At 64.3% G+C, this 24,281-nt stretch overlaps 5 protein-coding genes across 5 annotated transcripts; all 5 read right to left on the bottom strand.

The window, feature by feature from the left end:
- Positions 1-20: 20 nt before the first annotated feature.
- Positions 21-4,842, bottom strand: CHLRE_08g366900v5 (uncharacterized protein). The gene is made up of 5 exons (XM_043064951.1): positions 4,584-4,842; positions 4,361-4,413; positions 4,136-4,226; positions 3,777-3,983; positions 21-3,536 (listed from the first exon to the last, which is right to left on the bottom strand). The coding sequence occupies exons 1-5, from the start codon at positions 4,614-4,616 to the stop codon at positions 1,041-1,043; spliced, it is 2,880 nt and encodes a 959-aa protein (XP_042921952.1). The 5' UTR covers positions 4,617-4,842; the 3' UTR covers positions 21-1,040.
- Positions 4,843-5,040: 198 nt separating this feature from the next.
- Positions 5,041-9,012, bottom strand: CHLRE_08g366874v5 (uncharacterized protein). Its single transcript, XM_043064950.1, has 2 exons — positions 8,792-9,012; positions 5,041-8,486 (listed from the first exon to the last, which is right to left on the bottom strand). Exons 1-2 carry the CDS (start codon positions 8,816-8,818, stop codon positions 5,841-5,843), a joined length of 2,673 nt encoding a protein of 890 aa, XP_042921951.1. The 5' UTR covers positions 8,819-9,012; the 3' UTR covers positions 5,041-5,840.
- Positions 9,013-9,059: 47 nt separating this feature from the next.
- Positions 9,060-13,902, bottom strand: CHLRE_08g366850v5 (uncharacterized protein). The gene is made up of 3 exons (XM_001696006.2): positions 13,779-13,902; positions 11,112-13,421; positions 9,060-10,920 (listed from the first exon to the last, which is right to left on the bottom strand). Exons 1-3 carry the CDS (start codon positions 13,869-13,871, stop codon positions 10,120-10,122), a joined length of 3,204 nt encoding a protein of 1,067 aa, XP_001696058.2. The 5' UTR covers positions 13,872-13,902; the 3' UTR covers positions 9,060-10,119.
- A 48-nt stretch (positions 13,903-13,950) lies between these two features.
- CHLRE_08g366800v5 (uncharacterized protein) lies at positions 13,951-18,802 on the bottom strand. The gene is made up of 4 exons (XM_043064949.1): positions 18,407-18,802; positions 17,767-17,934; positions 15,870-17,525; positions 13,951-15,590 (listed from the first exon to the last, which is right to left on the bottom strand). Exons 1-4 carry the CDS (start codon positions 18,407-18,409, stop codon positions 15,147-15,149), a joined length of 2,271 nt encoding a protein of 756 aa, XP_042921950.1. The 5' UTR covers positions 18,410-18,802; the 3' UTR covers positions 13,951-15,146.
- Positions 18,803-18,948: 146 nt separating this feature from the next.
- Positions 18,949-24,162, bottom strand: CHLRE_08g366750v5 (uncharacterized protein). The gene is made up of 6 exons (XM_043064948.1): positions 23,866-24,162; positions 23,746-23,772; positions 23,112-23,333; positions 22,249-23,050; positions 21,619-22,162; positions 18,949-21,299 (listed from the first exon to the last, which is right to left on the bottom strand). Exons 1-6 carry the CDS (start codon positions 23,888-23,890, stop codon positions 20,532-20,534), a joined length of 2,388 nt encoding a protein of 795 aa, XP_042921949.1. The 5' UTR covers positions 23,891-24,162; the 3' UTR covers positions 18,949-20,531.
- Positions 24,163-24,281: the final 119 nt, after the last annotated feature.

The following is a 24,281-nucleotide window of genomic DNA, read 5'->3' as shown; positions in this document are numbered from 1 at the left end:
ACCAAGTGTATGCACGAGTACTGTTACTGGGATTGTACATAATTCGACAGCACAGCCACAGGATGGCGGTTCCCTGCGGTTCACAGCTGTGCAGTACGCCTCATTGGCGACCGACGCGGCTTGCCGGTTGGCCAGACTCAGCGCGAACTACCTTTTAACTGGATACAGATTTCCAACTATGCACCGCAGCCTGGTTGGACAACAATTTGAGACATTCCGCCGTAAATGTGCCACACAGCCGTTAGAAGCCCCTTCCTGAACCCCTTCTGGCCACTCCGGGATTACAGCCGTCCTGTTCACCTGGAAGCCGGTCCACGTGCGCATTAAGGCAGTTGCGGCAAACTGTAACGCAGTCTGCCTTAGGTTGCGCTGCTGCAGTTCGCAGGTGCACATTCTACCCAATTACATGCAAGCAGTGCCGCTGCAGTGCTTGCCCGCTGTCCCCGCATGCGCAACATACGGGCCCGCAGGCGCAACACACGGGCCCACACAGGTAGCACTACTACCAGCCAGCCCCATGCGCCTTGCCAAACCAGATAGACCGTCGATAGTAGATGGTCTCCAAACAATGGCTACTCACAGTGCCAACGAACAGGTAAGTTTTACCTCGCAAGAGGCCATCACCAGGACAAGAACCCATACATACACACACGCCGCACCCATTGTACACGTATAAATGCCGTACATCGCAGTTGCAACTGGAGTAAAATTCGTAGCTCGTGCACACCTACCGTTTGCTCATATGCATACGCGCGGAATTTGCTGCATTGCCCTAAAGATGCTGTATTATTCGAATGCGCTAGTGCCTAGTGCCCCAGTGCCGTAGTGCGCAACCGGATCATGCGTTGCGTAACATGCCGGTCATTATCGTGTCCTACCTTGACAAACCTGAGAACCTAGTTACTCGCCCCTTGCGCAGGGGAGCCTGAATATAAATGAGCTGTCGTGTGGCGACCCTGGCGCCGCTTACTCATTAGCCGATCAGCGGCGTTACTCAGGCGACTCAAGCTTTTTGCCAACCACTGCCACCTACAGGTCGGTTACACTGCTCCTTTCCGCAAAAAGCTCAGTGCCTTTTTCATTTTCACCATGATGCCCGCTCGCTCTGGGTCACCGCTCGGCGCGGTACCGACATCTCCCGCCCCGACGTCGCCGCCGCCACCCGCCCAGCCACCAATGCCAGCACCAGCGCCGCCGTCGCCGCTGCCGTCGGTGCGTGTGGGCGCACTTGATGGCGGCAGATTTGCAAAGCGCTGCCGCCTTATGCCACCGCTCGGCGAGTCCGGCGCCTGCTGTGACGACATTGATGACGGCGACAACGCGCCTGGCTGCGGCGGCAACGCCCCTGCTGCGCCGCTTCGCGAATTCAAGCCGTGCCTTGCCTCGTCCATGCCCTGCGCACTGAAGCTGCCCGCAGCTGAGTTCGCGCCGGCTGCTTGCACCGAGCGCGTGGGCGGCAGCATGCGCGACGGGCTGGCGGCCGCGGGGCTGCGCCCGCCCGCCACCGCAGCAGCAACGCCAAGCCCGCCCGGCCCGCTCGCGCCTGTCCGCGACAGCGCCGACGGCAGAGGCGCGGAGGCGCCGCTGACGCCTCCAGCTGCTGCTCCCGCAGGCGACGCCGACTGCGGAGGCCGCGGCGTAAAGCTACTGCCACTGCGCATCACGCCCGCGCCTGCGCCCGCATTGACTCCGGCGCCGAATAATGGCGACGGCGACACAGTCGCTGAGTCAGCGATGCTGAGGGAGCCCCGCCGCTGCCGCCCAGCAGCGGAGTGCACGGAGCCACGCATACCCAGGAAGCCCGGCACAGGGCTGCCGGCAGCGCCCCCGGGGCTAGGCAGTGCCGCGCCTCCGGCTCCGGGGCTTGCCCCGCCACTGCGAAGGGCGCCTGGGACCGACAGCGTGGGCAGCTGTCGCGGTGGCCGCGGCGTTGAAATTGCAGTGGGCGACGCCAAGGCCAGCAACGGACTGCTCATGTCGCCAGCGGAGCCCTGCTGCTGGCCCGCACCGGGATCGCTGGGATCCGCCACAGCCACCGCGTCAGGAGCAGCCGCGGCGGCAGGAGTGCCGCAGAACGAGCCGCCGCGCGAGCCGGCGCCTCCTGCCTCCTCAGCACCCGGAGCCTCCACTCCACCCACAGGCAGCGGCGGCGCGGCCTGCTGACCGCTGTTCCGCGCGCGCAGTGCGCCAGCTCCGCCAGCACCGCCGCCAGCACCGCCGCCACCCAACTCGCCATCGCCACTGAAGCCGCGCACGGGCAGTCCAGGGATGCCCCTGCCGTACACACTGTAGCTGTAGCCGCTGCCGAAAGCGCTGTCGGCGCCGTGCGTCAGCGCGGCGGCAGTCGCGGAGTCCACGGCCCAAATCTGCTGTGGCTCGGGCCGCTGCGCCTGCGTGCGCGTCACGCGCGCCAGGCGTGCCAGCGCTGCCGCCGCAGTGGGGTCCGTTGGCAAACCACCGCTGCCGCCAGCGCCAGCCCCTGCTGCTCCTACTGATGCAAAGTCTCCTGTTCCCGTAGAACCGAGCTGCCCTGGTGACAGCGCGCCTGCCGGCGGCGCCCCCGGCGCAAGCGCCGGAACCGCCAGTGGCGTTGGCCGCAGCGCGCCTCCCGCGCCCGGCGGCTCGCCGCTGGTCGAGTGCCGGTGCCCCTGCATTTGCTGCGTCATCTGCTGCTGCAGCTGCGTGCGCGCCTGCATCAGCCGCTGAGCCACCGCGCTGCCGCCTGATGGCGACGGCGGCGCCAGGTCCTCCCCAGCTCCGGCACTGCCAATGCCGCGGGACGGGAACTGCGGAAACTGGCGACCGGCCGCATTCGCGGGTAACATGCGCGGCCGCGCCGCGTCGATGCTCCGCCGCGCGCCAGTGCGCGGGCTACCCACAGCCGCCGCGGCACCGGACCCGTCTGTGCCGGCCCCGACGTCGCCCTCCGGTCCAAGAAGCTGCGCCAGGTGCATCTGGAAGCGGCTGGGTAACGGCGCTTCCGAGTCCTCGCCCACCAGTCCGGTGCCGTCGGAGCTACAGCCCGCACCGCCGCCGCCGCCGCCGCCGGCGCCTGCTGCTGCTACAGCCGCCATGTGCGCCTGGTAGGCGGTTGGCATATCCACCGCTGACATGCGCCGCGCCCGCCGCTGGTGCTGCAGCCTCAGCGCCTGCTCGGCGCGAGCTGTCGCCAGCGTCGCCGCCGACGGCGACGCCGGCGGGTCCTCCGGCAATGACGTACCACACAGCTTCACTGCAGCGGCTGCCGCCGCTGCGGCCTTCGCTGCGGCAGCAGCCGCATCCCCATCCGCGCCATCACCGCCCCAGTTGAACCGCATGGGCACGGCAGCCACGTTCCAGCGGTGGCTTGGCCCATTCTCCTCGCCGCCGGCCTCGCCGCTGCCTGTGCCGCCGGCGCCATCCTTGCCGGCGCCGTTGCTGGCGCTGCTGCTGCTGCGGTGCGGGAATGCGTGCCCGGCAGCGGCGGCGGCGGTGCTGCTGAGCATGCTGCCGGAAAGCGCCAGCGAGCCGAAGCGCGGCTGCGGCTTAATGGTGATCTGCAGCGGCGGCAGGTGATGGGGACATGGGGTCAGAGTTGAGGGCAGGGGAAGGAGCGGGCGCGCGGTAGCGGTGACAAGTGGTAATGGTGGGTGGATCTGGAGCCGTGGAGGAAAGGTGTGGAGGCAGAGCGCGGAACGGCGCCGATGCGTGCCCGAGTCGGTCCGCAGTTTCACATGGCATGCCGCGTCTCTGACGTCTGCATTCCTCACGGAGCACACCCCAGCGCGTGCACCCACCTGCTTTGGCATCTCACGTACGAGTAGCGCTGCCGACTCATCCTGGTTGGATGCATCCTCTGTCGCCTTGCTTGGGCTGGCACTACCCGCTGTGCCGTTGTGCGCCGCCGCCGCTGCCGCCACCGCCGCTTTGGCCTGCTTGGCACCTGCGGCTGCCCGGTCCGCCGCCGTGGACTGAGCAGTGGAAACCACGCCCCCCGTGGTGTACTGCAGGGTGGGTTACAAGTAGGCGCAAAAAATGTCACTGCAGTCAGACATCTCAAATATCCAACCAGCGTGAACCCTGTCCCATCACACAACCAGCGTGAGTCAGCCCACGATGGCCTAGACCTGGCCGGCCGCCCATGAACCCCACTGACCTGCAGTCGAACCAGCGACTGCTTTGTCTGCGGCACCCTCATGCTGCCGATGTGGAAGTGCATCGTGGAGCCGTGCGCGATGCGGGCTTGCCTGTGGAACAGCCCGCCAAGAGGGCAAGGAAGGGGGTCAGCCCGTCCGGGTCCTCCGACTCCGAGCCGCACTATTAGCGGAGCCGTTCCCGCTGACCCCGCGCAAACAGCGACAGTCCCGATACCCTCACCCACCGCAGCACATCCTCCGCTGTCGGAACAGGCGCATGCTCCTCGATTAGCTGCGCCTGCAGGTGAATGAGTCCCGGTTACCGACGACTGTACCAATTCGAAGACTTGCAGCTCCTATCCCATTCCTCCAGGTTACGAATGCTGTGTCGCCCAATACCAGCGCAGCAGGCGAGTGACACTGGCATGCGAATTCCCAGTTTGTTCCGCAAAGTACCGTGTGACTCACCAGTAGCTTTTCGCGGTCATCGCCGACCCCCATATCTAAGGTTGCCTAACTTGATGATTTAGGAAAGCTTCTGTCGGCAACTTGAAGACTTTTCGCCGCATTACTGTGCTCGGTAATATGAAAACAACTCGAGTACCATAATAAACTACAGGCGTGATAACGAAGTCATGCGAGTTGACTCCGAGAAATCCTTCGGCCGGAACGCGTCGGGATTGGGCGCTGCGAGAGGGCTTCATGAAGACCCTGGTGCAGTCGTAAATGCTGGATGTGCAGACTGTTGTGTAAAGCTGGGCTGCCCAGATGGCGTGATCCTCTGGGACAGCCCAGCCCATCCTTGCCCATCCACTTGTGTGGCCCACTTGACCGGCGGGCAGGCGGCCCTTGCAGCGGCCCTTGCGGCGGCCTATGTAGCGTTGGTACTTGGCCGGCTAACACTCCATTCCAGGTACCATGGACATCCCCTGTTATGTTACAAGACTTCAGTTGCAACGGTCCCAACAGGGTTACCGAAGATGCTTAGATGAAGGTGCACACGGTGGATGGTTACATGACTTTGGCCCTTTCTCTGCACTCCAATTGTGTTGTTTGCATACACCGGTACGTAGCGGCGTAGCCATGGTCCAGCCGTCCAGGCCACGTCCAGACCAGGCCTGTACGTAGCCAACCTGAGTCAACAGCAACCCCATGTCAACGCACCGGCGAAGCGCCCTGTTACCGTGCCTCATAGGCTGACTTCCATGAAGGGAACAGTATGTACTTTACGAAAATGCACCGGAGCGTCCGTGTCTCCGATGTAAAGGTACAGGCACACTGGCACAGGCTTGCGTCACAACAATAACACACACACAATGCCTTGCCTTGCTTCAAGCACCCGTGGCTTCAAGTGTGTAGATGAAGTGGCGAAACTTAAACGCAAAGCACAGTGCATTCGACGTTCTGCTGGCCACCATAAATGAAGCAGCACACCTGACACACCATGCATTCATGCAATGATACAATGGGTGTGCCCAACATGTCAGCACGCACACCCTCATGATGGTACATCATTTACATCATTCAGCCAGGCACGGTGCACCGATAGGTACCTCGCGTGCGTGCAGGCGGCTCGTGCATACCACTTCGCTACTTTGCCGCTCTGCCGCTCTGCAGCACTACCACTCTGCCGCTCTGCCGCTCTGCCGCATCGCCGTCCATCCGAATAGCGTACCGCACCTCTCCAATCACACGCCCGCACAGCACACATGCAGGACCTGCTCCTCACCCAGCCCGCCTGCTTGGCCCCATGTCCAATGGGCCCCGCCCAAGGGAGGAACGCCGAAGCAGCAGCTGCTGCTGTTGCGGCTGTTGCGCAGCAGAAGCTTGTTGCTGGCTAAGCGGGGACGGCATGGCTGCTACTGCCGCAGTTGCAGGCGCATGTCTCACCAGTGTCGTGCTGGTGGAGGTGCCGGCAGCTGGGCCCAACAGGCTCAGGCGTGCGGCGCCCGCGCGCGCGCTGGAGAGGAAGATGTCATCTGAGCACTGCTGTAGCGACAGTTGCGGCGAGCCACCAGCAGCAGCCGAGGGGGAACCAATCACCCAGCCACCCGAATGCTGTCTGCCGTTGAACGACGAAGCAGGGGAGGCGGCAGCGGAACACGCAGCCGGCAGCAGCTGCGTTGGGCGCAGGGCGCCGCCGCTAGCAAATGTACCCGACGCGGCGGCGGCGGCGGCCGCGGCGGCTGTTTGGCGTTGCATGGCGGCGCCTCGTGCCGCTGCCATCAGCAAGCTGCTGTCGCTGTGGCGGCCCTCACTCGCGAGTGCTGCCTCCTCCTCCGCCGTAAGCGCCATGCCCCCGACAAGGCCGGCTGCCGCAGCGGCGGCGCTGGCGCTGCCGCTGTTCGATGCGGTCGAGCCCGAACGCGACGGGGGTGAGGCGTGCAGGCCGTGCGACGGCTGTGGCTGGAGCGGTGACGGCGCGTGCTGCTGCGGCTGTTGTGACGCCTGGCTGCGGGAGAGCAGCAGTGAACGGCGGGGGCTGGGGGCAGAAGAGCCGCTGCTGCTGTGGCTGTGGCCACCGCGCGGCGAGAACAGGGTTGAGGAGCGTATGTGCCCCACCCAGGGCGGCGGCGGCGCTCGGGGCGTGCTGGCACCGGAGCCCGTGGCAGCCGTGCTAGCCGGAGATGCCAGCGCCGCCGGCGATGCCGGGCCTGCGGGGTTGTCACAGAGGAGTGCTGAGAGTGCCGAGAGCTGCGCACGGAAAGCGCTGCGTGCGCTGCCATTCCTGCCAGCCGGCAGCTCCGGCGGCAGCAGCGATGGAGGCGGAGCCGCTGGCAGCGGGCCCGTGGCGGCAGCAAGGGTGGCGGCGGCAGAGGCGGCTGGAACGCCACGGGCCGGTGACGGTGGCACCGGTGCTGGTGGCGCAGAGGCAGCAGCTACAGCGGCCGCCGCGGCGTTGGCAGCCGCTTGTGCCGCATTGACGGCCGCCGCCGCGCCCATGACGTCGAGGAAGGAGGCGTCTGGCGCGGACATGCGACGAAGCCTGCGCAACCGGGCGGCTCCGTCAGCGCTCATCCGGCCTGACGATGGAGACGGCGGCTGCGGAGCCTGCAGCGGCGTGGCAGCGGCGCCGGTGACCGCAGCAGCGGCGGTGGCGGTGGCGGTTGATGGCGCCTTTGTTGCGGCCACTAGGTATGCAGCAGGGTCGGGCTGCCTGCTGGAGACAGGAACACCCGTCAGATACCAGGAAGGGGAATAATCAGGATCTTGATCCTCGTCTTGGTCACCAGGATATGCCGCTTCATCGTCGTTGATCACTGCCATAAAGTCTATGGTTGGCGCGCCCGCCGCCGGCGGCAGGTGCTGGTGTCTGCCAGCTGCTGCCGCCGCCAGCAGAGACGCCGGGACCGACAGCTGCGAGCAGCTACTGCGGCGGCGCGTCTGCAGCGGCGGCGACGGCAGCGAGCCTCCATCTCCACAGCTGGCAGTTATAGTTGTGAGCGGCGGCTGTAGCTGCGGTTGTGGTTGTTGACGTGTGGCGGTGGCTGACGCCGCCGCCGCGGAGGTCGTAGGCGCTAGCAGCTTACTGTCGGTGAAGCTGAAGCGTAGCGGGTAGTGTGAGATGGGCGTGGAGGTGGCAGCGGGTGTGCTGTCGGTCGCCGTCCTTGGAGCCGCCCCGGGGCCGGCAGCAGCTGCGGCATGACAGGAACCCGCCGCTGCCGGCGACAAGACGTTGCCGTCTGTGGACAGAGAGTGGGCGGCGGCGGCGGCACCCACGCCGCCTCCGCTCCCGCCGCCACTCAGCCTCAGCCCCATCCCCATCAGGCCGCCGCGCATCTGCGCCGCCTGGTTATGGATGCTGCCGGTGCTGTTACGCTCCTGGTTCAGGTCGATGCGCATGGTGGTGTGGCCAAAGGGGCTGGCGCCGCAGGCGCCATAGGCGCCGCCGCTATTGGCGGGAGCACCCTCGCCGGTCGCCGACATGCGTGACCAGCAGCGGAAGGGGGAGGGCACAGCAGACGCTGCTGCTGACGCGGAGGTGGAGGCAAGAGACAAGGCGGATCGTAAGCTGCCACTCCTTGACGCCCCGGGCGCCGCCGCGGTGGCTGCTGGTGTGGCATCGTCAGCAGTCCGTTGCTCTGCGTCGTCGCTGCTGCTTGAATCGCTGCCGGTGCTGGAATCGTCACCCTCGATGTCGCCCTGCTGCCCGCGTTGCCGCTCGCGAGGCGCGGCCGGCGGCGTGGCGTCTGGTGCGCTTTGTCGCTCGTACTGCAGGCGGTTCAGCGAGGGTCGTGGCGGCGCCGCCTGCGCGGCCGCCGTGGCCTGCGCCGACGCACGAGCGACCATATTGGAGCAATGGTTCGCGCGCACCGCTGTCAGCATGTCCACTGCGGAGGGCTGAGGCGCTTCGACGGGAAGGAGTGGGTTCTGCAGGGACATGAGCGAGGAATAGCTGGTCAGCAGTGGTGGGAATGGGGAGGGAGAGAGGCGGGAAGCCGCGGCCTCTGCGCCAGCGGGCACGGTTGGTGAAGGGCGCGCAGGACAAGGTGGAGGTAGCGCAGCGAGAGGACGTTCGACCCATCCTGTGTGGCTGAGGACAATGAACACTGCCGTTTATTCAACTATGCTGCGTTGCAGCCCGCAACTGCTTCTGAAACCGACCGCGTCCCTTCAGCGATCGTTGTCTTTGCAAGCGGACTAGGCACCTGAAGCATTTTGCGATAACCGCTTACCAGGAACTTCTTTCTGAGCTCCTCCATCGTCTTTGAGTTGACGTGCGAAGGCATGTTGTTGTGGCCTTCCTCAACCAAAAGTGCAAACAGGCGCAGCGAGCTTACATGCGATTTGCATACTGGGTACAGTAGCTGCTGTGTGTGTGCGCTGTGAGCGATCGTATTGATAAAGCTCTGCTCCAAGTACAAGAGCCGCGCGACCGCTTGTCGATGCAGTCTCGTCCATGGCCGCGATCGCGCTCCATTGTTTTCCTCACAAAATGGTTTAGAATCATGTGGTTTACATGTCTTCATCATGCAACCTGAAATTGCCGTGTGCGGGGCCTGGTCAGCAAGCCTCCCGGTCCGTTCGGTTGCAGGCTCCCGCGGCCTTCACACGCGGCAGCAACGCGGCCCCAAAGCCCCGTCCCCACGCGACAGCCCGCCCGTCTTAGGACCCAGGCCCAAGGCCGCGGCCTCCCATGGCACTGATGGCAGACCAAGGCTAAATCATCTAACATGAACACAACTATGCAAATTCACTGAATGACTTGACTGCGCTACTTTGCCCCCCCGTGTCCGTGCAACCGTTCGAAGCTTAAATCTCTCATCGGCAGGGGTTGTGCCATAAACAATTAAATGAATTGACCAACATGTGCGGTTGCGTAACCCATAAGATGAGGCCATACCTGGAGCGTTGGCGGGCACAGCTCTGTCATAACACGGGCACATTTGCTTTCCAAGGAAGGAAAGGCAACCACTTCTGCCATAAAATGTTATGATGCGTACTGTAACAATGCCACATACACAGTGGTGCCGCTGGCACGGTCCCGGCCGCAATAATGATATGCACCGCACAGAACAAGCCGACCTCTGCCGCCGCTATCTGCCTGCAAACACAGCAAGCTGTTACGCTGAGCGCTGCGCGACTCGGATGACACGCACGACGCAGCGTATAGGTCATGTATAGAGTACCCGTTAGCTCAAACGGATTGCGCTACGCATGCGGCATGCCTCTTCCGATGCTTGAGGTACATGCATAACATGCCAGCGTGGCAAGTGTTGGATAAAGCAAATGGGTGCTGTTGCTGCATGCTCAACGAATGCCGCACCATACTGCACCAGGCGTGAATGACTTGATACACAGATGCAAACCGATGCGCACACATTCAATAACTGTGAAGTTCAAGTGCGCGACTGAAGGCCTCGCTACCAAGGTCAGGGCACTGTGGCCTGTGCGGCCTTGCGTGCGTATTCAGAGGTACGGAGGTTCAAAGCCAGCCAGCCAGGCCTCGCCGGAATCAGCGCCGGCGGGAGCACTTCATAACGTCTGCCCTCCCAATTGCCAACTAGTGGCGCTTGCTTCCGGGTTTGTGCAGCACATGCGACAAGCTGTGCACCAGCCGGTCGAATGCGCCCAACTTGGATCCCGTCGTCTGGGACTTGACGCCAGCGCCCGGTAAAGGAGCGGAAGCAGGAGCAGCCATCGCCGTTGCTGCCGCCACAGGCGAGGGGACAGGGCTGCCGCCGCCCGCCGCCGCGCGCCTCAGAAAGGACGGCTGCGACTGTGACGAGGTAGGGCTCGTGGGCCCGGCTGCAGTCATTGCCGGTGCCGCTGCATTGCTGAAGGGCCGGGGTTCCCATGCGGCCGCCATGCTCACCGCCGAGGCGGCGCTCCGCGTGATCTCCAAGCTACCACGTCGCGGTGGGTGCGGCGGCGGCGCAGCTGCAGCACGCTCCTGCTGCAAGCTGGCGCCAAGCCAGGTCTCGTCGAGCGACGCCCGCCGGTTTGCGTGCCGCGGCATGGGTGCCAGTCTGCCCGCCGCTGCCGCCGCCGCTGCTGCGGCTGTGCCTGCTGACACCTGGCCTGGCCCCGGTGGCCCCGGTCGTGACAGAAAGGACGGGACGCGTGCGACGAGCGCGTGACCTCGTGCTGGCGTGGGGGACCCTTTGGAACTAGCCACCGGTGAGACTGAAGACGGAGGAGCCAGCGAGGCGGGCCGGATGGTGTCCAACATCGCCGCAAGCTGCGCTGCCTGCGGCGTGTGCGCCGCGCCCTTGCCCGGCGGGGAGCAGGCGGCGGCGTTGCCAGCGGCACCAGCGCCGCCCGGGTTGCCGTCACCGTCGCCGGCTCCAGCATAAGGGCCCGCCTGTAAATGAGGCGTGGGGAAAAGCAGCGGGTCTCACCATAGGTCACATGGCGACGGTGCGAGGAAGACGCACTCCAAAGCATGCGAGGTACATATAAGGTGGGGGAAGTGTGAGAATGACGGCAGGCACACCGACAGGGGCACTGCAAACCTTCCACCAAATCCCCTTTTGCCCTTCTGCCCCCACCTACCAGCGCGCTGGTGTGCTCGTCGGGGTACGGCAGAATCACGTTGGATGCGCGGCGCTGCCGCCGGCTCAGCATCAAGCTTCCCGGGCCCACCACCGGCCCTCCTGCCGCCATCCCTGTCGCGGCCTCGCCACCCGCAACCGAGGCCGGGTCTGCTGCCACTGCGCGGCCAAAGCGCATGCTGGTTCGCCCCACGATGCCGCCCATGCTCAATGCGGCCGCCGCACGCAGCGCCGTGACTCCCGCACTGAAGCTTCGCCAGCTGGATTCCACAGCCTTGCCCCCCTCCTCCAGCAGTCGCCCGCCCGTGCCCTTCTTCTTTTTCTTCTTCGGGCCTGCCGCGGCGCTGGCACCCGAGGCCTCGCCACGCGCGTCCTCCTCTCCTGGCTGACTGTGATCTTCCCCCTCCTCATCCCCCTCCTCGTCCTCTTGCTCCTCACTCTCGTTAGTGTGGTATGCCTCTTCGTCCTTGGGATGTGCCTCCTGCCGCTGCCGCTGCTGCAAAGACGCCGCAGCCGCCTCGCGAGCCTGAAACCACGCATCCCGCGCCGCGCCGCCCGCAGCGCCACCGGTGCTACCCATGCCGCTGGCCCCCGAGCCACCGCTTGGAATGACGGCCGTGCACGACGCCGTGCGGGGCACGCAGCGTAACGGCGCAGACGGCATCGGAAGCGGCGGCGGCGTCGACGCCGCCGCCGCCAAGGCCCACGCCGCCTGCCCCGCGGCACCCAGGTTGCCATTGCCGCCGTCCACTCCGCCTACCAAGCCCAGCCCATCCTGCACGCTGAGGCCACTGGTGCTGGTGGCCGCTTGCGGCGCGCTGGCCGCCGCAGGCGGTGCCGGGCTGCCCACAAGGGCCGGCGCAAGCGACGAGCCGCCTGCCCGCGCTGCAGCACCCAACGACCGAGCCGAGTGAGCCGCATCCGCCAGCTGCCAGGCGCTTCTCATGGCGGTCAGGCTCGCGTTGCCGTTGTTTTCAGCCGCTGCGGCGACTGAGGCAGATGTCGTTGCGAGCGCACCCATCGCCGCTGAGGTGGAGGCGCGGTGTGGGCGCGGGTGCGGCTGCGGGGGCGGGTGCGGGCCGTGGAAGGCGGCGGCTGGCAGGCCGGCAAGGCACACCGGAGGGTGCGGGCTGGGGTCAGCTGCGGCAGCCGCGCCGTAGCTGCTCAGCCCACCTCCGAACATGCTCAGCTGGCTTGCGCTGGCAGGACCCAGGCTGAAGCTTGCTCGGCGCGCCATTACGCCGCTGGTGCTAGCCCCCGCCCCCGCCCCAGCACTTCCAGCTGCTGAGGTGGGAGTGGTGACGGCAAGCGCGTCGCCCTCATGCGGGGAGGGGTCAACGCTGCGACGCAGCTCGTGGGAAGCCGCGCTGCCGGCGGCTGCTCCGTAGCTTTGCCCCTGCCACTGTCCGCCAGCCACCAGCCGCGCTGTTGCGGGCCTTAGTGATGACGCACGTGGCATACTCACCGCCGTGTTCGACCGGTGCCGCGACCCCGCGACGCCAGCCAACCCACCGTATGTTATGCCGCTGCTGACCGACGCGACGCTGCTCTCCGAGCCGGACAGGGGCGGCGGCGGCGGCGCGCCGGGCGCACCCGGGGTCTCGCCTGAGTTAGAAAGCAGCATGGGCATTGTGCCTGAGGATGGAAGACCCGGGCGACTGATGTAGTTGGTGCTGCTGTTGCTACTGTTCAAGCCTCTGCAGAAGCCAGCGCCACTGGGTATGCGGGAGCCTTCATCCAGGCTGCGCCGCCACCCGCCCGCACGACCGCCGCCGGCAGTCGCCGCCAGACTCTCGCGCCGCCGGCGGCTGGCGAAGGCGGCTCCGGCGTCGGGCGCGCCCAGCAGCTGATCCAGCAGCCGCGGCATTGGCTGCCCCTCCCGCTCGGCCGCGTCCTGCTCGCGCCCGGGAGCGCCGCCGCCGCCGTTGCCGGAAGGGCCTGCACGCGGCGCCGGCCCCTCAACGTCGTCGACGGGCTGCATGGCTGCCACGCCGCCCGCGATCCCTGGGTCGCTTTCCTCGGTCAACAGCGACACCTCCTGCCAGCGCCCCGCTACCGACATGTACTCGAGCAGGAGCCCGTCCTCTTCCTGGTCGCCCGCGTCTTCATCCCCGCCGCCTACGGCGCCAGCATCCTTTGCGGCGCTGGCAAACTGCACACGCGCGCCGGTCGGGCGGTGATGCAGTGCGTAAGCATAGTGCGCGAGTCGGTCGTGGTAGAAGCTTTCCGCCCGAGCGCTGACCTCTTGCCGGCCGACGGCCAGTATCTCCTGCGGCGTGGGCAGCTGCGGCTTGGGGCCGAGCAGAGAGCCCTGCGAAATAATGGCGAAACCGAGCGAGCAGGGTTGGGTGTCAGCGAGCAGCCGGAAATGACACGCCAGGGGTAAGGGTTGCCGCGGGCGGTGACGCGGCACGAACGCCAGTTCCAGCTCCTGGACGACGACCCGTATTCAGACTCAAGGGATTCTCCAAGATACAAAACCGGCACGCGGTCGTTCTGGGTCAACGCGGGCGCATAGGCACTCAATTCACGAATGGCCAGAGGCCACTCTCCGCTGGCGACACAGCATACCGAGCTGATGATATGCATTTCATACAGTGACCCACTCGCAAAGCTGGGCAACTTAAAGGCTTTCGTCTTGCACAACCTGGAAAAACTCTCAGCTTACCAGCACGCTGTCTCTCAATTCATCAAGCTCTTGTTGTTCTTTGGCCTCTTTCCTGCGCAATGATTTTGACTTCGTCAAGTGCGCTGTCGGCATCGTCGTTGGCGTGGTGCCTCCGTCCTAAATCACTTGGTTTATAGGTCAAAATGTTAGTACAGAGCAATGGTACAGGGTCATTTACTCATCGGGGTTTCGCTCCATGGCGAGCCCGCAGTACTTCCCGGCATGTGGCGTTTCGTACTGGCCCATCTGGCTTTTCATCACCATGCCACGCTTTCCTACTTGACCCTGCCATTGCACCGAAGATGGGCCGCACCTGAGCCTGGGCCTAACCATAGCTGTGCGCGTCCCTTGCCTGTCGTTCTCCCAGAACACAGCTTCTCCACACTCCATCCTCAGGCATCCTCCACGTCTCCGCTGTAGTTACGCATCTGCAACCACAGGCACGGTTTAACGCCCATAGCAACCTGTACGCAGCCTATAAGCAGATGCGCTCTGACCGCACAGGGAACAGTGGGCTGCTGCACGCCTGCGCCCACGCCACGTTTTCCGTCTAGCATCTACCTCATTTCCCGCCCAACCATAGCCGAGTTCGGTTTGTACAGGCACAGCACGGCCTCGCCATGTGTCCAGCCACGTCCCGCTGTCAAGCACAAGCACAGCAGGCCCAAAACAAACACTGATGAAAGCTGGCAAAAGAACACAGGAGCGGATGCGGAGCAAAGGCCAGCTTGGGCCAGCACGCGTAAAAGGTATGCGCCTATTCAGCACTCCATTCATGTTCATGGAACATGCACCCCACACTCCACAGGCCCCCTGTCCTCCTTCATTGCCGTAAAGCTAGCATCAACCAGCTCTCCACTCTCCACACTCCTGCCGGCTACTACGACATGCTACGCCACAAGATGCATGCAAACCACGCATTGATGAATACTGTACGGTCAAGCAAATCGTTTTGTTGTAAGGCATGTTGTGATTTGTGCACAAGTTCAGCATGGATGCGACATAACAGAACGGTACACTCTGATGAAGGACAATCTCTCTCTCTATGAGTCCCCCTGGGTGGATGCTTAAGTATCATATGTATGGCAATACGTAGAGTACCGTATTTCCATGCAGAGGTGCTCCGTTGCTGTACAGGCACGGTCACGAGGCACGGTGTACAGGGTTACCTTGCAAGCAAGCGGCAACCAGCACGGGTGCAACTTCAGGAAGTAGTAACATAAAGAGGCTTGCGGCGTGTGATTTTGCTGCATGTGCGCTGCATAGCTCGGTGTCCATGCATGTGTTACGGAAATGAGCATTCCCATGCATTCTCTCTCAATCAGTTGGAACATAATTTTGCGGTGCGCGGCAGCGTCCAGGAACCACTTATGCAGCATCAAACGCGTCTACCGGATCGGCAGGTATCGTCTGACACGTCAGAGGAGCAAGCTCTCGACCCACAGCAGGCAGGCAGACGGCGCGTGGAGAGGTGTGCGTGCGTGCAGAGCCTCTGCCGTGCACGCTCGGTAGCAGCTGTGGAGGCAGCTGCAGCTGGGGGACAGCATAGGCGACCTCTGAGCCCGCGGCCGCCAGCAACAAGCTCGAGCGACGCGCAGCAGTGAAGCTGCGCGCGCGCAGCGCCGGCGCGGCGGCTGGCGTCATCGTCGTGGTGTGGGTAGCAGACGAAGCGGCGCCCCCATCGCCACAGGCGGCAGTCAAGACTCCAGCTGCCATGCCGCTCGTGCCGCGGCTGGTATCGTTATGCGTGGTCAGGGTTGGTGGCGGCTGCGTCAGAAGTGGCGACAGAGTGGAAGCCGCAGCGGTCCCATCCTGCAGCGCGCGTGGACGAAGCGGCGTGTGCTCCGTTAAGTTTATGGACAACATTCATGGACAACAGTCGATGGGGTCCGGCAGCGTTTGCACTGCGGTGACTTTCCGTATGCACACAACGGCGACAGCAGCAATGGCACCAAATGCGCCCCTTTCGCCGCCATACTTAGACTGGAACAAGCAGATGCAGCACTCCTGGTCAGCGCTAGGCCACTGTAACACAATCCAGGTCCTGGATTTACCATGCTAGCCAGATCATTAAGGTACCTCGAAACTCACCGCTGGGGCGCTGGCGCATTCAAACGAGCGAGGCAGCACCAGGTTAGTGGTCATGCTGCTCCGCCGGCCGCTAGCCGCACTGCCCCGCCCCGGGTACGCGCCGTAACGGTCACGCGGCTTCTGCGGCACCGCCTCCTGCTCCTCCTCCTCCTCCTCGTCATCATCCTCCGGCACAAACCTAATGCGCATAGAGGAGCTACGGAACTGAGCAAAACCGCCGCTGCCTGCAGTGAAGCTTTTCTCGCTGGCGGCTACTGTAGCAGCAGCCGCTGCGTCCACGCCAACGCTGCAGCTTCCATCCGCTGTGGTGTGCCTGCGCAGACCCATCGTAAATGACTTCCAGCTCCGATCCACGTGCTCCCCTGCGGCCGTGCCACGCAGCATGCGCAGCTGGTCACCGGCCTCCGCCTCATCCGCCGAATCCGTGTCGTCACCACCGTTGCGCTGCTGCATCTCGTCCGCCACCTCCGCGGCCGCGGCCTCCTGCATCTCGCTTGCGCGGCGGCCCAGTCCCATGTAATCAATGCCGACCGAACTGGCGAGCTTACTCAGCCTCAGCGACAGGGCGCCCGCCGTGAGCGGCGCCGGCTTGGACTGAGCCTGCGGCGGCTGAGGCTGTGCAGTTTGCGGCTGCTGCGGCTGCTCCACCACACCCGCAGTGGTGGCGGCGGTGGTGCAGGTGCCGGTGGCGGTGGCGGCCATCGGTAGGTCTACGGATGCCCGGCCGCGTGGCATGGAGCGCTGGTGCTGCAGCAGCTGCTGCATGCTGCTAGGGGGCTGCTGAGGCTGCAAAGCGGGCGAGCGCGGCGACAGCAGCAGCGACGGAGCTTGCGGCGACGCGCCGCCACCGGCAGCCGCGGCAGCAACTGCAGTGCAAGCGCGGGCCCAGCTGGCAGCAGCTGCACCGGCCCGGTTGCCGTTGCGGCTGCTGCCGCCGCTGCTGCCAAGCGTGAATGACGCCGCGCCGCGCAGTGGCGCTGGCGGCGTGGGCTTGAGCGCCGTGGATGACGCGGCGGCACCGGCTGTGAAGCTGAGCGCTGAGGCCACAAGAGCACCGCTTGCTGCGTCTCCATTCAGGCTGCTGACACCACGGCTGCCGTTGCTGAAGCTGCGCCCGCGGCTCAACGCCGGTGCACTGTCATGTCCGCCAGTGGCGGCACCGCTGTCGCCGCAACCTACGCCGGCGGGCCCGCCGCCACCATAGCAGGCGGCACTTGGGCGCCGCTGCGAGGCAGCGGGTGGCGGCTGCGAGCCACCGCCGTCGGCCGCCGCCGCCTCCGGTAGCTCCTTTCCACCACTGCCGGTTTCGGACCGCAGGAGCCACGTCTGCGCAGCCGACATGCTGCGCGAGCTGCTGCTGCGACCCAGCAGCATGCCGCTCATGTCCGCACGCAGCCACGCGGCCGCGGCGATGGGCGCCGCATGAGCCGCACCGGCGCTGCTACGGCTGCTGCTACCGGGCGTGCCGTGCCCTCCTGCGGAGCCTCCACCGCAGCTGCCGTAGCCGCCGCCTGCCGTCCTGCTGTCCGCGGCGGCGTTACGGCGCAGGTTCCCCACGCGGTTGGCTTCGTTGTCACTGCCGTCATTGCTGCTAGAGCTCTGCTCACCGTCGCGGTCATGATCGCTGTTGGTCAACAGACCGCCGTCGTCGTGGATCTGTAAGGCGCCGGGTGCGTGCAGGGAAGGATGGAGGATGTCAGGATGGATCGAGGCAGGTTCGCATGCACGCATGCTAGGGCGGCGGCCAATCCAGGTTGCGGCAAATAGCCTTCCCGGCGTGCTAGTAGTGTGGCGCCTTGCCATGCCAAGTTTGGTTTGCAGGTTTCTATCATCCCAGCGTGCCAACAAGTGCAATGAATGTTGGTGGACCATCGGACCGTACGTCCTGCATACGTACCTCGCCGTACTGTAGTCGCGCGTCCAGCTGTCTGTGCGCACGCTCCTTCGCGTGCAACAGCCTCCGCACGTAGCTGTAGTGATTGCACTTGTATGTGACCTTTTCTCTTGCCGCCTGGAATACTTCCTCCGGCCATTGCCCCGAGCTCACATCCAGATGGGCGGCGGCCTGCGTGTTTGCGTGGGCACGTGTCGGGTGGATGGCATTGGTACCGTATTCCATGGCAGTACGAAGGGAGGAGCGGGCTTGGTTGGGCGGGAAGGCAGGGCCCGCCACTAGATAGGCCAAGGGCCTGTGTGACGGCGGTGATGGTGCGGTTGGGGACGGAGGCAGGCGCCTTGTGGACCGTTAACGGCGTTAAGAGGCCCACTGGCACAAGAGTTTTTCAAGGTGCGTGTAGTTACCACAGCGAAGGGACGAAGTGGCGCCTAACGATCCTGAGCGGGCCGCGACCATGCCCAGCGCAGCTGCATATAAGTAAAGCGGTATGGATACCAACATCCGAATCGGGCGCCAAAAAACGCGCCCGGCCGGCGTCTCCGCGGCAGCAGGCCTTGAGCATGCACTCCGGGCGAACCGGATTACTCCCATGTCTCCCACGTGTGTGGGACTTAGGTGCCAGCAGCAGCGCTGCACTTACCATTGCCCGCGTAGCTTGCTGATTTCGCAGTGCCTGGGAAGAGGCTCGTGAGCCTCGCGTTCGCTTAAAGCTGCTTCGCGCGCCTCAAAGCCACTATAGTGTATGTATTGTAACAGTATGTAGGTGATAGAAAGTCACAGGGCATTGCGCAACAGAATGCTGCATTAGGGTCCGTCGACCATTCCATCGGTCGCGACTACGACACCGTTTCTTGAGGCGTGGCCCACTCATTCTTGTGAAGGCATAATAACGATCACAATGCGCCAAAATATTTTGAGGGGATCAAGCTGCAAGAAATTTCGCGTTGTTTGGGTTTCCAAAAAAATGGCACGCGCACCAACACAAACCCAAGGAATTGCAAAGGGGCAATTGAAAGCTGCCCTAGCGACAGCATCTCGGGATTTAGCTGCTTTGTCGCGCTCGGCGTCGAACTTTGGCATTATGCAACACGGCAGCACACGGCAGCACACGACCCTACAACGGGCGCGGCCACTGCTGCGGGGCCCAGGAGCCCGAGCGCTTTTGTCGGCGCTTTACGCATGCTACTTATTGCATTACACACAGCTCCTGGAGCTGAACCTCACTTGGCCGCAACAGCTCACTTGCCATCACCGGCTTCACATCACGCTTTGGATGCGCCCTGCGGGCCCGTGCAAACTCATGCATTCCTGGGGATGAAAGGCACGGAGTCAGGAGCTATGTCAATGGGGATCGTCTGTTGCCATTAGGTGATGGAACAGGAGCAGCTCGGCAGGCAACGCACAGGGAGCAGCAAGCAAGGCAAGCCCTCCCCCGCCCTCCCCCCTTGGACGTCGTCACTTCACACGGGGTGTTTATCACTCCTCCTCCACATGAACGGCTAGCCCAGCCCATTCCCAGAGTTGCCTTCTCCAATACGCATTAATGGTTCATCTTCGTCAAAAGGGCTAGCGGGTTGCCTCAACTGCCCCGTCGCCTCGACTTCCAGTATGTGCCCATGCCTCGTGCTCGGCGCTAACACCCTGACTCCCGCCCTCTGGTCCCTAGCGGGCCCATTCCTCCATTCCACGTTTTCAGCCATCGCAAGCTTGGTTGGCCGTGCGAAAACGGATGCATGCGCCTCAGGACCCCCGAGAAAAGCTGAAATACCCCAATTCAGCACTCGTGACAGACTACAAGGCCTCCCAGCGCAGGTATCCTTCGCTCGTGGGCACACCTTCCTTTACACATCCCTGCTCCGCCGGGTCGATTACCCTTTACAGGATCCACCACAGACCTAGAACGCCATGGAATACACAGCAGTCAACAGAAGAGACCAAGGACTCGTGCTTCGGGCTCTGAAAGAACATTGCGCATCGAACAGCCGATCCAGCTGTACCCATGGACAGTACGGTACGTCTTGGGGTACGTGTCCCCTGCAGCAGCCTTACCAGGAACTTTCATGCGGTCGCATCCTAGTGCCCATTTAAGAGTTCTAAAGAACCGAACTCCTTCACCACAAGGCGGGACACACAGCCACACCTTCGCTTTCGCATTTAAGCATTTCAATGACACCGAGGCATGCAGCGGTGCGCCACGCCGATTGCGGGCTTGCGACCTGGGTCTTACCTGGCAAAGGCATGCATACTCCGAAGCGCACCGGCCGCAACAAGGCTAGCCTCAAGCGCAAAATATCAAGAATGTGGGAAGTAAGCTCAATACACATACGAGCTCAATGCACACAGCGGCTCACAACGCAGCACTTGGCCCTAGAGGGTGTCTTGTACGCATGGAATGAATGTGCACAGCTGTGTCTGGGGCATGCTAATTAGTAAGATCGGTTGGCCCCTGGCGCCAGCGGAGAGTGATCTCCCCAGGGCCTTGGATGGACTGCACATCATGGCAAATATGGCATTCATGCAGGAACAGTAATTGGTTGCATGGCAGAGCCATTTGAAATCATAGCAAGCACGAAAGGCAGTCGTCGCATCCGTAACGCCCGTCACATGCGGATCGCTGATGGTGTCAATATTGCCGACCATGAATGAGTCACAGCAAAGTCACACACACGCGAGCAACAACCAGCGAACACGGCATTCGGTGCACGGCCCCCCTTCCTGTAGTGGCGCATTCGTGTCCCCTCCCACCAGCAACATGCACCATGCCTTCACTTCTCAGACGGCAACATTGCGCCACCTCCACCAATCCATCTGGCAGTCGTGCGCATGATGCGAAACACGTCCTCGCCTGACACGCGGTCGCTGCGCGGCGGGGCGCCGACCGGCACCAGCGCCTCGCGCCATTTAGCCTTCTGCTGCGCCGGCGGCGGAGGCGCCGGGGTCGCGGCCGCCGGTGCTCCATTTGCACCCGACATGGACTTACTGCTGCTAGCACGTAGGAACCGCGCGGGGAGCTCGCGCTGCCCGAACAAGCCCGTGCGCACCACCGATGCAGCGCTGCCGCCCGGCGGCGGCGCCGGTGCCAGCCGAGGCTCAGGATCATTTTGGCAGAGCGGAGCCGCTGCATTGTTGCTGGTGCTGTCGCTGACGCCAACGCTGCCATCGCCTGTGCCACGAGGCGCGCCTTGGCCCTCCGCCCCCCGAGCCTGCTGCTGCTGCTGCTGCTGCTGCTGCTGCTGCTGCTGCTGTTGTTGCGATGGCGGCTGAAGCAGAGAATTGTTGCGGGCAAGCTCGGAGGCTGCGGCGGATATCAGCACGCCCGAACGCCGCGCGTTGGGGAAGCTGTGTGCGCGCAGCGCTAGCGGGGGCACCTGCAGCGCCTGCGCCGGAGCCGTGGCGGCTGAGGCGGGGGCAGCGGCCCTGTCGCATGTACCAGAATGGGCATGGCCCGCCCTGCCGCTGCTGAGGCTGTTGCCAGTACGAGACTGGAGCGGTGGCGGTGGCGGCGGCTGCGTCAGGAACGGGGCGCCTCCAGGCTGCAGCGTGTGTGGAAGGGCGTGCGCGTAGACATGGCCGTAGTCAGTAGTCATGCAAGTGACGAGCGGCCGCGAGCATCGAGCCGCCCCAGGCCGCCGTAAGAAGGCCATCCATCATGCGCAGCACATGCTTGTAGTGTGGGCTGTGGCGCATGCCGTATAATGTCGCACCCTAGCTCATCTCCAACCCCTTTTGGCACACAACAAACACACACACACAGTCACACACATAGTCACACGCACACACACACACACACACACACACACACACACACGCACGCACGCACACGCACACGGAGTCTCACTGTCACTCACTCACCGGCAGTGCGCTCATGGACTCATAAGGCTGTGGCATCACCACATTGGAATAGGTGCTGCGGCGGGCACTGGCGGCGCGGCCCAGCCCCGCATGCACGCCGTAGCCGCCGCGCCCCGCCTGCAGCTGCGTCTGCCCAGCCGGCTCCTCGTCGTCATCGTCAGCGGCGCCGGGCACAAAGCGCACACGCATAGGCGCTCCACCCAGCCCGGCAACGCAACTGGAGCTGCCCTTGAAGCTGCCACCGATGGCGGCCGCGGCCGACAGGCCCCCCGCGCCGCCGTCGCAGCCGGCGTCGTTGGCCGTGTGCCTGCGCAGCCCCATCGTAAACGACCTCCAGCTCCGCTCCACCTGCTCCCCAGCAGCCATGCCGCCGCCGCCGCTGCCGCCGCTGCCAGCGCCGCCGCTGCCACGCCCGCCGCGCAGCACGCTAACCTGGTCAGCGGCCTCGTCTTCCTCATTCGACGCCGCCTCCATGCCGACACCACCAACGCCGTAGAGAGCTGGTGGCGGATCCACGGCTGCGTACCCTGTGCCTTGGGCGTCACTGCGGCCCACGGTGATGGGTTTCAGACGCCGGCGAGGCGGTTCAGGTTGAGCGAGAGGGCGCGTGCGAGCGGCGGCGGCTTTTGCTGAGCTTGCGGCGGAGCCTGTGGCGGCACCTGTGGCGGCGGTGGCGGCGGGTTCACGGTCGGCTCGGCGGCAGCACGGGCGCGCGCAGCAGTGCCTGGCCGGGTGCTGCTGCCGAGCGTGAAGGACGCCGCGCCGCGCAGCGGCGCCGGTACCGTGGGCTTGAGCGTGCGTGACAAGGCGCCGGCGCCGCCACTGAAGCTGAGAGCTGATGCGGCCACGCCGGCGCCAAGCTCTGCGCCGCCGCCAGTGCTCAAGTCCACCGGGCCGCGGCCATAGCCGTTGGTGAAGCTGCGCCCGCGGCCCAGCAACGCTGGGCTGCGACCGTGGCCGCCGCCGCCGCCGCCATCGCCAACGCCGTCGCGGCCGTCGCTGTCCAGCAGCTGGGCCATTAGCCCCGCGGCGCCGCCGCGAGCATCATCACAGCCCGCGTTACCAGGAATGATGTGGCCGTGAGCACCGATGCTGGGGCGCCGCTGCGCGCCACTCGGCAACGGCACGCCGCCGACACTGTCTGCGCCGCCTGCCGCCGCCAATGCAGACGCCGCCGCCGCCGCCACGCCGCCGCTGTTGTGGGACCGCAGCAGCCACGACTGCGCGCCCGACATGCGGCGGTTGCTGCTGCTGCGGCCTAGGACCATGTGGGCGCGCTGCGTCGCGCCCGCCGCGCCGCCGCGCTCTGGGTCGACAAGCGCCGCTGCGGCCGCAACGGAGGCGGTGGCGGCGTTCGGATAGGGCTGCTGGCTCTGGTGGCAGCCGGCGCCGTTGGCGGCTGCAGCCGCCTCGCCTTCCGCGTGCAGCACAACTAACGAACCGGGTTGGCCAGTCGGCAGTGTTACAAGGGGTGTAGTAAGGCGCAGCCTCGCCGGCTCCGCCAGCGGCGGCCTCTGCTACTGGTGGCACCGCGACGCCCTTGGCTGCCGCCGCCGCCGCTGCAGCGCCACCGCTTGTTGTGAGGGGAGTGGTAGGGCTGCTGAGGACACCGGCGCCAGCCAGCGCCGCAGCGGACGCAATAGTGTCGCTGCCGCTGCTCTGCGACCGATGGGTTGTGGCTGCGGGGCCGTCGCTGCTGCTGCTGGTGATAAGCTCTGAGTTTGGGGCAAGCGGGACGTGCAAAGTTAATCGGAGTCTGGGTAAGCCCCATACGGGCACGGACTGAGTCCATATGGGTCACAGATGGCCGGGTCTGGGTACGGGGTTGTGCATCACAAGTGGATACGTGGGGGGTTGGAGGTGCGAGACACACGAAGACCCCGACGCGTCACGAACTCGAACAGCAGCACGCTGACACGAACCCCGGACGGCACCACGTAACACCGCACAACACGTAAAAGGCAAGGCACGCCACGACGCGTTTCGGCCTTGCCAGGGCCTCATCAGGTGGCTTTAGCGTGAAGGACAGGCACGCGCACACGCCCCGTTCGACAGACGCACACGCATGTTCACACCGCACACGTCACTTCGATGCTCACGCACAAACGTCCAACCAAAAGTACAAACCTTTCGTTTGTGATAGTCCGGTGCTGGCTGTGTGGGCGAAATTACCGGCGGAAGCGCGTCAAGGAGCAGGATGGGGTCCAGAAGGTGTGCGTAGTCGCGTAGGCGTCAAATATGATTCACATGCGAGCAAAGAAAGCGGAAACATAGGGGTACGGGGTCAGTAAGCGAGTGCAGAAAGGTCGATTGATGTTGCAATGATCGCGGGAGCGAGCGAGGTGCTCAGTTTCGCGAAGCGTGACGACATGCAAAATTATAGGGTGAGGGCAGAGCAAGACTGGAATAGCAGTCTTTGGCGTTCGGCGTTCGGTGCAGAAAGCGGGAAGCATGTAGAAGTAAGTTCCGGAGCATTATTTGCGTTGAGCAAAAGCCAAAGCAGTACAAACATGTGTCAGTTCCGAAAGCAATATGTGTTGGGACAAACGTACGCAATTTAAACGGGTGGGGCACAAGCATGGGCGCTAAAATCCAGAAGTACGGAGATGCAGCGCTGCATGCAATTGCGAGTTTATTGGCGAAAGCCAAGTACACTTACAGTT

This window comes from Chlamydomonas reinhardtii, chromosome 8 (genome assembly GCF_000002595.2).
Source record: "Chlamydomonas reinhardtii strain CC-503 cw92 mt+ chromosome 8, whole genome shotgun sequence".
Classification (NCBI taxonomy): domain Eukaryota; kingdom Viridiplantae; phylum Chlorophyta; class Chlorophyceae; order Chlamydomonadales; family Chlamydomonadaceae; genus Chlamydomonas; species Chlamydomonas reinhardtii.
The sequence above is the reverse complement of the archived record's forward strand: the minus strand, read 5'-3'. Positions and strand labels throughout refer to the sequence as shown.